Source organism: Patiria miniata, unplaced genomic scaffold (genome assembly GCF_015706575.1).
Source record: "Patiria miniata isolate m_02_andy unplaced genomic scaffold, ASM1570657v1 HiC_scaffold_1, whole genome shotgun sequence".
Lineage (NCBI taxonomy): Eukaryota > Metazoa > Echinodermata > Asteroidea > Valvatida > Asterinidae > Patiria > Patiria miniata.
In genome coordinates, this window is record NW_024037047.1 from 35,248,430 (window position 1) to 35,261,842 (window position 13,413).

Sequence of the window (13,413 nt, forward strand, 5' to 3'; positions counted from 1 at the left end):
TAAAAATGTTTGTGTCCAGGAAGTGTCTGAAAGGTATTCTATGCAAATGAATAAGAAATTAGTCTGCTCGTGTTTTAATAAAAATTAATCGGGGAAGCAGTGTTATGGGACTAAAGTTTGTTTTGCTCCTTGTACCGGTAGAAATGTAAATTGTTTAGTACACATGTAAGTCAAGCATTGTGCTTAATGGGCTCTGTGCGCCGACGAAAGTCGAAAGTGGGCGCCTTTTTACCTAGCAACGACGTCCCATGGGAAGGACATTTCGCTGGTTGACGCGCACCGTTCCTTGTGTGTGACGCATGTACACCAGGGGATTTGTACTATGCACACGCAGTGGCCGCGCTTCACGGCAATGAATTGCAGTCAGGCAAGATGGCGTCGGTCGGTCACTCCAACTGTACTTGCTTTGACGGTGAGGGGGTACTTGTGAACGGAGCGGATACGTTCACAGTCTACATGACCAACTTAAAAGGCGTAGTCCAACAACGTCTCTCCATGGAATTACTGTGCATTTGTAAAAAGAAATCGGGTTATAAAATATTTGTTTATGTTAATACATGCCTTTGTCTTCTTCAGTTGACCTACGCACCATAGACCATGCTGATGAGCCAATTCTCGTAGACGACACTCCGCCAATCGCTGGAGACTTGTTTGATGGGCCCTACGCTGGTAAAGATCTCTTGTTTACCAAAGACAGAAATGAGGTAAATGGACTGACTGAGTGAATGATACCGCGGATCCTCTACACAAGGATAAACGACTCATCTGTAGTTTGTGTGTAAAATGTACGGAACGGATTGTCTACATATGCGTGATATGCCGCGTTCGCACGTAGAATAATGCATGGGACATGTAGAACAATGCGCACGCGTCCGATAGCTAGCTGGCACCCTGCAAATTCGACTGTGCGGTCGTGCCGGCGTGCGCGTCTTGCATACGTCCACACATGACGCCCTAGTGCTGTATCACGCATCTTACCAGAAATTTGGGGAAGTTGTTTATCCTTGTGTAGAGGATCCGTGATGATACTAATGTACAGATATGGAGTGCACATATCCACCCATAGCTCAAGGACACGGACTAATGCCATAGGGAGTGTGTAATTAGAGAGTGATTGATTTGAACTTGAAATTGAAATTTCAATATTAGGTACTGTATCTGCTATAAAAGAATACTAAGTTTTACTTGATTAGTGGATTAAATCTAATTAATTTTCATGATATTTCCCTGCTTTGTTGCTCAGATTTGTGCCAATTGGCACAATTGGTATGACCCTGAGTCTGGAATCTTCTCCTACCTGTGGGCGGTGGGGACCCAGCCTGGCCTGAGTAACGTGGTAGACTTTGTCAAAGTGTCTCGTCGAGAGCACAGCGCCTGCTCTGGCTATGTGACCCTGCAGCACGGGGAGATGTACTACTCAACACTTACAGCCTTCCATGGTGGATATGATAAACTCAACGTGTCAGCTTCATCAGATGGAGGTGATTGTCATTGTCAATACATTGTCACTGTGACCATTGTCACAATTGTAATTATTGTCATTGTTATTAAATCATCATTGTCATTATCTTTGCCATTGTTGTCACAGTCGCCGTTGTTACCACTCATCATTATCACCACCATCATTTTCGTTAAAATCACAATCATTCTCATTGTCATCACTATACCATTATCACCATTGCTGTCAAAATATTAAGAAAGTGTCATCATCAAAATTGCCACTCTCACATGTTATCAATCATTTACCTTTTCAGTGTACTGCCAATGTTAATCTGCTGATATAAGGACGTGTCTGTAATATGGTTTTAACATATTCATTTTCATAATCACAATCATCATAATCCTCATAAAGGATTTTTATCTCAATCCTCTATTCTCGCACAAATTGGTGAACTTAATAACCCACACAAAAAATATGATCTTAGTGTGGCAGTATCAGAAACATTTAGTTTGTGGCTAAGGCTTGGTTTTTTGACATGGACACAACACTGTGAATAGCCGTAGTTGCAAACAAATCACTTATTCCAGACACAGCCCATCGTCTTCATATTAATATAATCAGTCATATGGGTCATATATTGATGTCTCTTTTCATCTCCTCAGTGACTGTGGATCAGACTCCACGGATACAAGATAGTGTCTACGATTGCTTACTGCCAGGACCTGCAGATTTGGACGTCTCCTTAGGTATTGTGATCTGGATCATATATTGATATTTTGGTATCTTCTATCTCCTCAGTGACTGTGGATCTGACTCCACCGATACAAGGCAGTGTCTATGACGGCCTGCTGCCTGGACCTACAGATCTAGACTTCTCCTCAAGCCCAGCCACAGTGGAGGCTCAGTGGCAAGGATTCTCTGATCCCGAGTCTGGTATTGAAGACTACCAGGTTACTGTCTATCGCAAGCATGATGAAAGGTGAAGATTAGCTTGAAATGATTTGGACTTTCAGTTGATGTTACAGAAAGCTGCTGCTCTTTGATATTGAATGAAAAAGTTATTTTTTGTTTGAGGGAAATGTTTGAATTTAACTGGCTACCCATGCGATAGATGTGTAGATACACTTCTAGCAGAAGATAGTTGCGATATAACAGATTGGAGTGCTGTGGTCTGACGGTTAGGGTGTCTGACTCGTGTGCCATGGTACATGTGTTCCAACCCTGATGGGGAACATGCATGTTGCTTGTGTTCTTGGGCAAGACACTTTACTAGAACTGCCTCTCTCCACCAAGGAGTATAAATTAAATGGGTAACTGTCAAGGTAAAGACCGGATTGGGCTGAATGCAATTTGCTACAGAAAAATGGTCTCGTGACTGGTTCAACAGGGGTAATTATGAAACGCTTTGAGACTTTGGTATAAAGCCCTATGTAAGCACCACGGTATTTAGTTTTTGAGTGGTAAATGAGGGATTTGTCATTTTGATAATTTCATTTTATTCACATTGTGTAGTGCCAATCACACAAATGACTTTGAAGTCATCCATGAGACGGAGGCAGTGGGCATTGAGACATCCTCCATTGAGTGGCATCACTTCCATCTCCATCACAAGGACCAGGTCTATGTCAACCTACGCACCATCAACCAGGCACTGAATCACATCGATACTCCGACGAATGGGTTCTTGGTAGACCTGACTCCTCCAATGTTAAGAACTCTTGGAGATGGGCTGGTAGTGGGTCAAGATGCCGACTTCCAGGTGAGTCAACATGACCATGTAGGTCCAGATGTGAATCACATTGATACTCAAATGAATGGGTTCTTGGTAGACCTGACTCCTGCAATGTTAAGAACTCTTGGAGATGGGCTGGTAGTGGGTCAAGATGCTGACTTCCAGGTGAGTCAACTTGACCTTGTAGGTCCAGATGTGAATCACATTGATACTCAAATGAATGGGTTCTTGGTAGACCTGACTCCTGCAATGTTAAGAACTCTTGGAGATGGGCTGGTGGTGGGTCAAGATGCTGACTTCCAGGTGAGTCAACATGACCTTGTAGATCCAGATGTGAATCACATTGATACTCAAATGAATGGGTTCTTGGTAGACCTGACTCCTCCAATGCTGAGAACTCTAGGAGATGGGCTGGTGGTGGGTCAGGATGTTGACTTCCAGGTGAGTCAACATCATCATGTAGGTCCAGGTGTGAATCACATTGATACTCAAATGAATGGGTGCTTGGTAGACCTGACTTCCCCAATGCTGAGAACTCTGGGAGATGGGCTGATGGTGGGTCAAGATGCTGACTTCCAGGTGAGTCAACGTGACCTGGTAGGTCAATGTGTGAATCATATTGATACTCATATTAATGGGTTCTTGGTAGACCTAACTCCTCCAATGTTGAGAACTCTGAGAGACGGGATGGAGGTGGTGAAAGATGCTGACTATCATCGTTTAGATTAGGTTTAAAATTCAATTATGTGGTGAATGAGATCTTGGTGGAGCTGACACCCAAACCCTTGATGATTTGTCAAGATACTGACTTGCAGGTGCGTTGCATAATCATAATTGCAAGTTAAGACTTCTTTCCTGTACCAATTGACTCTACCTTTTGTCAGTGAGCGCATGCAGTGATGGTGGTAAATTAGATAGGAACCTTTGTTGAATGCACATTTTTGAAGTTTGAGGTAATTTATGGGAAGTGTGGCCTAGCGGTAAGGGTTCGTGACTCATGATCAGAGGGTCAGGGGTTCGAATCCAGCTGCCGGCCATACGTTGTGTCCTTGGGCAAGGCACTTAAGGCCCACTTGCCTCTCTCCACCCAGGAGTATAAATGGGTACCAGCATTAGCTGGGGAGTAACCTGCGATGGACTGGCATCCTGTCCAAGGGGAATAGAAATATTCTCAGTCGTTTCATGCCAAGGAAACCGGAGACAAACGCCGGCCTGATGGGCCATATAGGCTCGGGACAGACTTTACTTTACTTTTACATTCTACCTTCATCTCCCCAGTCGCATTCTGACCATCTTGCTGTGCATTGGGACTACTTTGATGATGAGTCTGGCATTGAGTCCTTTGAGTTGGCAATCTATGAGATGAAAGAAGGAAACAAACACAAGATCTTCCCGATGGGTAAGTCCTGCTTTCTGAGATCCAGTGAATACATTGCAGTATTAAATACTAGCTACTACTCCTTTTTGGTTTTTACAGCAAGATGAGTGGGTGTAACCACAGATCCTCTACACGAGGATAAACGACTTCCCCAAATTTCTGGTTACATGCGTGATATGGCACTCGGCGTCGTGAGTGCGCATATGTAAAATGCGCATGCACGCATGACTGCACAGTCAAATTTGTATAGGGTTCTATTCGTTCTTGTATACAGACGCGGCATATCACGCATGTAGACAATCTGTTCCGTACATTTTGTTCACAAGCTCAGATGAGTCGTTTATCCTTGTGTAGAGAATCCGTGGTGTAACACGGTATGGCATTTTCCCCCTTTTTTCTTTCTTGTTATGCTTTTCAGACAAAAATCCAAATAGCTTTGAACTGATTACTGACATCATGGCTCGATCCCATGTACAAGATGGGCTGACACTGCAACCAGGGGCCCTGTACGTGACGCGAGTCAAGGCACGGAATCAGGCCAAACTAGTTGCCTCTCATGAAACCAGTGGTATCAAGGTGGATCCTAGCCCTCCTTTGGTGAGTAGAGTTAAGATAATAATAATGTGTATTTATAAAGTGCACGTTTCCACCATTATTGGTGCTCAAGGCGCTGCATAATTATTACCCTGCTCAGATCATTGGGCCAATGAAACATTCCAAATTCCATCTCAGCTCCCTTGGGAGTATACAGCTCAATGCTGCCATTTTGGCGCAAACCAGCTAAAATCAACCACAATAGCCATCTCTGCCCTCACAGGCACCCATTTACTCCTGGATGGGGAGAAGCAATGAGTGACAAAGTGCCTTGTGTAAGGGCACACACACCATAGCAGCAGGCTGGACTCTAACCCACAACCTGCAGAATTGCCCGCAGACCATGAATTCAATGCTCCAGACAACGATCGTGGGGCCACGACACTCCACGTTATTAGTGGGAGTATCTGGAGGTGTTGGGTTCAGTGAGAAGTGTCTTTTAACAAATAATACTCTCATTATTTACAACAAAAATGGATTGGCCATTATCTTAAAGGGGAACCGATTTCAAGTTTGAACACTGTATTTATTTAATTATTGATAGAAGTAAGAGACAGTTGTATCATCAGGACATTGTCAGGACACTGGACACATGTTGGACGCATTGACTTTTGCTGTTCACATGTTGGAATATTGGTGTAAAAACTTATGCACATTGCTATTGGGAGTTCTGTCAGAGCTAACTGACTTGTGCAGATTATGACTTTAATTAGCTTTTGGTCGCCTACGTGACAAGCCTACAGCTCACAATGAATAGTTGTCATGACAGAAAAACCTTGTTATTAATCTGGACACAAGAGACAACCATTTGGAAGTGATGATTATCATTTTCATTGTGCTTGACGAGAGTCTTACATACTAATGTGTCTTTGTAGTTTGTAAACGATTTTGATCCATTTGATTTTGATTAAAGATGAGATATGTCCGTGGAGGCAATCTGGATGGAGAAGTGGAAGAAGTCATCAATGGATATTTGTATCAGAACAGTCTCAGCACCATCCAGGCCTCCTGGCTGGCTGTCGATGGACAGAGTGGCATCAAGAGCTACTGGGTGGCTGTGGGAACTGCTCCAAGTCAGTATAACGTTTTGGTGCACAGCTAGCTTTGTGAACAACAAGCTAGATATATCGGCTGAAAATTGCTCCAGTTGGAGACGATGAGCTGTTATATATCAGCTTTATGTTAATTGAACACTGTTTTAAGTCTGTCTGTTTGAGATAATTAATTGTGTGTTAAACAAGATAAGATGTATCTCAAAAGTTGTTCATGGTCACGTTTTCCTTGTGATTGATGTGACGATCGTCATTTAGGGTCAGTCAAAACAAAGGAAACCCAAACGGCGTCCACTATATTTTAAAGAAGTTCTGCATGTAGCGCTTTCCAGATCTAAGATAAGAAAGCCCAGTTAATAGGCTTTCTTTTAGTGAAAGAGTCATTCAAATCGCTCATATATTTTTCTAGTTATAGACTTTTAAACACAAACACCGTTTTTTAACCTTGTCCGCGGATCACAATAAAGGTAAGTGATATTTCAGCAAAACAAAAACTATTCACATATCAAAAAGCACACCAGAACACTCTGATAACCATGCTAACCGGCACTTATCACAACATTATTTAAACACCTATTGCTTCCAACATTAAAATAACATGCTATAATATCAAGAGTTTATAGTCTTGCCCTGCCTTCTACTTGGCTACCCGGAGCCTTATGGGATTGTTCTGATATCATGGTTGCATTTTTACTGAAATATCACGCACCTTAAATGTGATCTGCGGACAAGGGTAAAAAAATGGTGTTTGAGTTCCAAATTCCATAACTGGAAAGTACATGAGCAATTTGAATGATTTTTGTACTAAAAGAAAGCTTATTAATTGGGCTTCCCATATCCTAGATCTGGAAAGCACTACATGCAGAACTTCGTTTAAAAATAGGGGGCACCGTTTGGGTTTCCTTTGTTTTGACTCGCCCCGTAGAGTAAACAGAGTTGTAATTGATTCCTTCATATGTCACATCTAATGTTCATTACAAGTATTCATGAGTATTGAACAGGAAATGAACTACAAACAAACAGATGCCTTTGTCATAGCTCAGTACAATAGCTTGTGACTTGAAACTGAAGGACTTGCGATTCTTGTGTGGCGAATTATGAGGATACTTGTCTGATATTTTGATAAATGATATTTTTGTTCTAGATTCTGAAGACATCCAACATTTCACCTCCCTGGGCTCAAAGAGAAGCTGTGTCCTATCAGACCTGAATCTCCAACTTACTGACCCATCAACATGCAGTGATGAGGCATTCACTGCGGATTGTCAGCCTGTCTACTACGTGTGTGTCAAGAGTCAGAATGGCGCAGGAACATTCAGTGACGTCATTTGCTCCTCACCAATCAGAGTGGTGGAGGAAGATCAGACAGGTTAGTTGTGGATATTTGTTTTCACTCTCAGAGCTCGAGAATAGTGCTTCATTATTAAATTTGAAGCTCTGGCAGACAAACACACAAACACATGTACACTTAGCATATGGGGTTTATGGGGTACCTCTTTTGTTCGACCCTAATCCCCTTCTTTTGTTCTCCTTTGTCCCCTTAGAAATCTCAAAACACATAGCGTTAGGGCTATGGGGTACTTCAATTTTTAAAGACAGATCTTGTGGGGTACCATTGTCCATATTGCTGCCCTTTGTTCTTGGTACCCCATAAGTGCCAATGTGTTCCTATTGTTCCTAAAAAAAACCCAATTAGTTTTTTGAAATGTCCCAACATATTGTTTCTCTGAACCAATACATGTTAATTAACTCTTTTCAAAATCTAACACGGTGTACTTTGATTGTCATGACTTAGATACATGTAGCTTAAAGGGAATATACAACATTTGCAGACATCAAAAAAACAAAACTTTCAAATTATTATGAAATACCTTACTGGACTGTTAGTGCATGACAGTCTAAAGTAGCTTGTAAAATCGTGGTATTTTTGTTTGAGTACAGTATATAACTCCGTCTGCCAATTTTTTTTTAGGTTATGTGACTGATGGCCCAAGTATGGTACAGGATATAGATGCACAACACGAGAAAACAACAGTCTCCATCTGGTTTGATGACTTTGAGGTACAACCTTTCTCTTATGGCTGAACTTTTTATGTGTAGTTTTAAAGTCTAGTGAAGAAATTGGTTCCATACCTTTTTCATTTATGTATTTGAATAGTTCCCAACTTCATGTTGCTTTATGCACATTGTTATGTAAGCCAATTGTATAGCTCCTCGATTCCTCATTATGTGATCTAAGCTATAGACAAATCCGGCGGCAGCCATTTCTGCGGTGGCACAAGGTTCGCTCGAGTCTTTCGACCAATAGGAATACCACAATGCGTGTGCGCCACGTCTTTAATAATAATAATAATAATAAAGAGCATTTATAATGCGCCAAATCCATCTTGATTAGATGCTCAAGGCGCAGAGAAACAAACAAATAAACATGAACAGCAAAAAACAGCAGGGAACAAAAGTACGCACAAATGAAAATACATGAATATGAAACAGTACATATGAGAGTGAAATCAAATTGGATGATTAATGAAATGCTGCTTGGAATAGGTTGGTCTTCAGAGCACATTTAAACTCATGGGAAGTAGCACTATCACGAATATTTTGAGGAAGTTTTTTCCATAACATAGGTCCAGCATGAGAAAATGAACGGTCCCCCCAAGATTTAATAGTTTTAAGAAAGCGTGCAGCATGCGCGTGAGCGTGACACCACCGCAGTTCCGCCCCAGTAAAAGCTTTTATTTCTTGTCGCCAGATTCCACGATATTGAACTGAATTTTCATCAAAGTGAATTTTCTGTGTTGATTTTAGTCCTTGAAACTGATTTTGCTCAGAAACATGTTGCTATTACAATTGTAATTACTAATTGCAGAGTTATCATTAGTATGCATCAATGGTGGAATTATCTATATAAAAAGAGTGATATTCTTATTTGTTAACCACAGAGCCAATTGCATGGCATCTCTCACTATGAATGGGCAGTGGGTACTACCCCTGGGGGTGAGGACATCCAACCTATGACCTCTGATGGAATAGTGCCTGGCAGTGATGACGATGTGCAAGGTATGGTTGCCAATGTGTTGCCTGTTACTTACTTGGATGAGATGGATGTTTGTAGTTACCTAGATGTCTGGTGCACAGGCTTATCTCCATGAGTCCCTGTCACGTAACTCACTGGAGGGTTGACAGGTGGTAATTTCAGTTGTGAAGGATGTTTGATGTGCACACAATGTGTATCCTACTGGCAGTCTTTGTACATTGCGACGTAAGATGAAAACATAGACTGAGACATATTGGACGGGAAAAGTTAAGGTGGGATGGTTTGTTCAAAACTCGGCTCTGTCCACTCTTTGCAGCCCCTCTGGGAGGGCTAGGTTTCTCTCGACTCCAGCTTTGAAGGCAGAGTGGACCATTTCCGTCATATTTCAGAATGATGAGTAGAGAGGGAGTTGTTTTAGTTGGGTCAGCGGTTGGGCACCTGGTGGCAGCTGTGCATTCACGTGTGGGCGGTCGTTATCGTAGATTAGAAAGATCGGCTCATCCTGGGAAAAACTTGTTCTCGATAAGATGGTGTATTGGTCCGACCTCACCAGAAACTGCAAAAGTTACTTTGCAATTGTGACCACGTTGAACACTCTTCTAGTTGGGGCTCCATGAAGGGCTTGTCCGAACAAACGTCTTATCCGAACATAGCCTGTCTCGTCGATGAAGACACAGTAGGCTAACACACCATGGTGTAGAAACCACTGTCTGTACTCAACGACCATGTTAAGTACACGTTGGGAGTTCCTTGCTTCAGGCACCTCCTCTGCTAGCTTCGGGGTCATCAACATGCCATCCAGAGCTTGAGCAATAGTGCTGGAAGAAACAGGCGGCTTGTCAGGGAGGGTATGCTCTGGGTCTTCTTTCGTTTGCTTTAGAGTTAGAAGGGGTTCAAGTCTAGCAGGTGTTGAAGCTCGTGCCTCATATCATCGTCCATCTTGGTGTTGTGAGCCCCTCCTGTGGGCAGCCTTTGACAGTGACCAGCGCGTAGATAATTGACCACGATGGGTCTGGCAGTCCCTCTTTTGATTCCCAGAGTATCCGCTAGCTCTAGATAATCGGCGTTGTTGTTCTTTTATGCCTCGATCAGTCTCTCCCTATCCACATTTTGTACCCTACGGTAATTTTCATGGGCCGCCATCTTGTCTGCAGGAACACTAAATTTAAGAGAGAGGTTTGCATATACGGATTGAAGATATTATATATGCTGAGATAGCCCAAACTTTTATTGGAACACAGATATGCAGGAATGTCTTAAAAGATGCTCGAAAGTATTTGAACTATGTTTACCCATTAATGAAAACAAATGCCCGATCAACCCCCTACTCCTGATTTAGACGAAATTGAATGAACATTGCGATTCTTTTAATTTGAATGCATCCTTTACAGAGAAGAGCGAAGCTAAAAGGTGATGGCATACTCTGATCGTGAAATTGAATGATTTTTTTTTATTGTCGAATGACGATCTGTGTGATCTTTCAATTTCAATCTACATTGAATGAGCCAGGCGTTAAATTGAATGGAACTTGTTGAAATTGGCCGGGAAAATCTATAGAATTTGCTATTTTGGGAACGTTCGGGGAAAGGGGATGTTCATTATAGCCAATTGTTTGTTATAGCTGTGTTCGTTATAGCGGCGTTTCACTGTACTGAGACACGCAGTGTCATCTTTTGTTTGATTGTACATATAGGATTGGCAGGCAAAGGCAAGGCCCAGTCCCCTCTGCCCCTCCAGCATGGAGTGTCTTACTACAGCACACTACGAGCCATCACCAATGCAGACAATGTCTTAGAATCCACCTCCAATGGCTTCACAGTGGACATCACTCCACCAGAGATTATGATCACTGACCTGGGCCAGTATGATGCAAGCGTAGGCCTGGTGAGTGGATTATGTTGGCTGGCTGCCTGAAATCCAAAATCAACAACATTCTAAGTTTTTGTACAGAGTATGTCCTCCATGTAGCAGCGTAGATGGTGCTTCATCACCACTTACAAGAGCCCCATTATTACACAAAGGACACACCACTTGAGTGAACAGTTTACCACATGTATTGTGCAAAGTTCACTCGGCTTATTTTCATCCGAATATGCACCAACCCATAGCATCTTGGCATAAACATCAGGGCCCAATTTCGTAGAGCTGCTTAAGCATAAAATTTGCTTAAGCACACAGAAAGTTTGCTTAATGTAATCAGGTTACCCACCAAAACTCCATGCGATTGTTATGCTAAGTAAACAACAGTTAAATACCAGTCACAAGCAATGTACATCGCATGCAGTTTTGGCTGATAACATGATTATGTTAAGCAAGGTTTTTTTTGTGCTTAAGCAAATTTCATGCTTACATGTAAGCAGAGATGAAATTGGGCCCAGCTGCCATAAGCAATTCATTCAAGAGTCCCTCTCGATGGTGTGAGGCCCGTTTTTCTCATTGTGACCATTTAGGGATACTTGTGTATCAGTCCGTCATCTCTCTGAGACCCCTTTCCCTCTGCAACACTTCTTTCATTAATTTCACAGTTTCTGAAAGTTTACTAATTCCTCAGTAATAAAATATACGTTTGGCCTGCAACTATTGGTATCTCTAAACCACCTAAAACAAGGATTGTATCTTTTAACCACCCGACTGCAAGCTTGTTTTCTTTTTACTGCATCATATGTTCGTCCTTTTGTTTTACGTTACAAAAAACTTTTCAAAGGAGATCCGACAACTCTTCCCTGAATATCAGACAACCTTTTAATGTGCATAGAATAAATACATATAACAGTCATCGTGTTGTGCTGTAAATACACCTACAGCGCGTCACACTTGCGGCTTGTTTTGTGAAATGAATCGCAGGACGCATCGCTGCTGCGACACGCCGTAGGGAGACGACACGTCACAGTGCTGCGATGCATTGTATGTTACGATGAGTTTAATGAAATCGGGTGCAGGTAAGCAAGGGCGGATTGGGGGGGGGGGGCAATGCGGGCCATGGCCCCCCCCCCCCTCCCACCCAAAAAAACTATTTTCTTTTGTTTAGGCGGGCCGGGAACCTCTCACCGTATTTTTTTGGACCCACTTTTTGGGGGACCAAAATTTTTTTGGGCCCCCCCAAAAAAAATTGTGTTCTGGATCCACCCTTGCAGGTAAGTAGCAAATCTACAGACTAAACAGACACATTAAAGTGTCCAAGGTTCACATTCAGCCATGGTTTGTTTTTGCTTTATTACCAGAGCTTAGACGGTGGACTTCACCTGTATCAGTCTAACACAGACTCCATCGATGCCATGTGGGATGTGAATGAAGGAGAAAGTGACATCATGACTACCTATTTCTCCATGGGTAGCTATCCAGGGAGTGGAGATGTCTTCCCTGTGACCGCAACTAATAAATCCTACATTCCATCAGCGCTGATGACTCCTGCAAACATAGGTATAATTCAACAGTTCTTGCTGGGTGTCAAATCATTCAGCTGGCTTGAATCCTAAAAGTAGTTGCCATGGACCTTATTCATGAGGAAGCCGTTTTGGTCATGTTCCCTGCATGTATTTTATAAATTGTGAACTGTTGAATGGGGTGGTGCCAGACTATTTATGCATTCTCGCCTCACTTTCATTTATTTTGAAATGTGGCTTAAAACATTAGGGTATGTTTAATCACAAGTTTCAAATTATTCATCAGAGCAGACTGGTATTAATTTGTAAATTACTTTATGTCATTGTTTTCTTGTCTCTTCGCAAGTTCCAAAATGAACGTTTTACCTCGCTTTCAGTTTAATATGGCTGACTTGTGAATACAGCCCATTCCAATTTGGAGCCAGATGGGAATGTATACATTGTTATTACCCAAAGGTTTTTTGGGGGTTTTCTTCCTACTAAATTCAAGTTATTTATGCTTTATAGTGTAATTTTAGATGAATGCATATAGTTTCTTTGAGTCCACCTTATCATATCTTGTTTTCAATGACGTATAATTATTGTGTTGTGTGCAATACCCTATCTTCTTCATTTCATTTCAGAAACATTTATTTCCACATGAATAAGCACTTTAGAAAACAAAACAATTGTTACATGAAAACTACTAAGTGGAGGCATTACACAAGAAGCCGAAGCTTATAAACGGAATGCCTTAAACACAACACAAAATATATATATATACATATAAACAATACTGAAAAAGGAAGACTAAATT

General features: G+C 41.9%; 1 protein-coding gene across 1 annotated transcript in view; it reads left to right on the forward strand.

The window, feature by feature from the left end:
• Positions 1–13,413, forward strand: part of LOC119729250 — a 191,710-nt gene that overhangs the window by 128,886 nt on the left and 49,411 nt on the right. The window contains exons 86-97 of the mRNA XM_038201843.1: positions 577–704; positions 1,244–1,481; positions 2,240–2,420; positions 2,954–3,200; positions 4,452–4,572; positions 4,970–5,148; positions 6,059–6,218; positions 7,342–7,566; positions 8,170–8,258; positions 9,140–9,257; positions 10,928–11,118; positions 12,456–12,654. Coding sequence (XP_038057771.1) covers positions 577–704; positions 1,244–1,481; positions 2,240–2,420; positions 2,954–3,200; positions 4,452–4,572; positions 4,970–5,148; positions 6,059–6,218; positions 7,342–7,566; positions 8,170–8,258; positions 9,140–9,257; positions 10,928–11,118; positions 12,456–12,654 — 2,076 coding nt within the window. The remainder of the gene's footprint in view (positions 1–576; positions 705–1,243; positions 1,482–2,239; positions 2,421–2,953; positions 3,201–4,451; positions 4,573–4,969; positions 5,149–6,058; positions 6,219–7,341; positions 7,567–8,169; positions 8,259–9,139; positions 9,258–10,927; positions 11,119–12,455; positions 12,655–13,413) is intronic.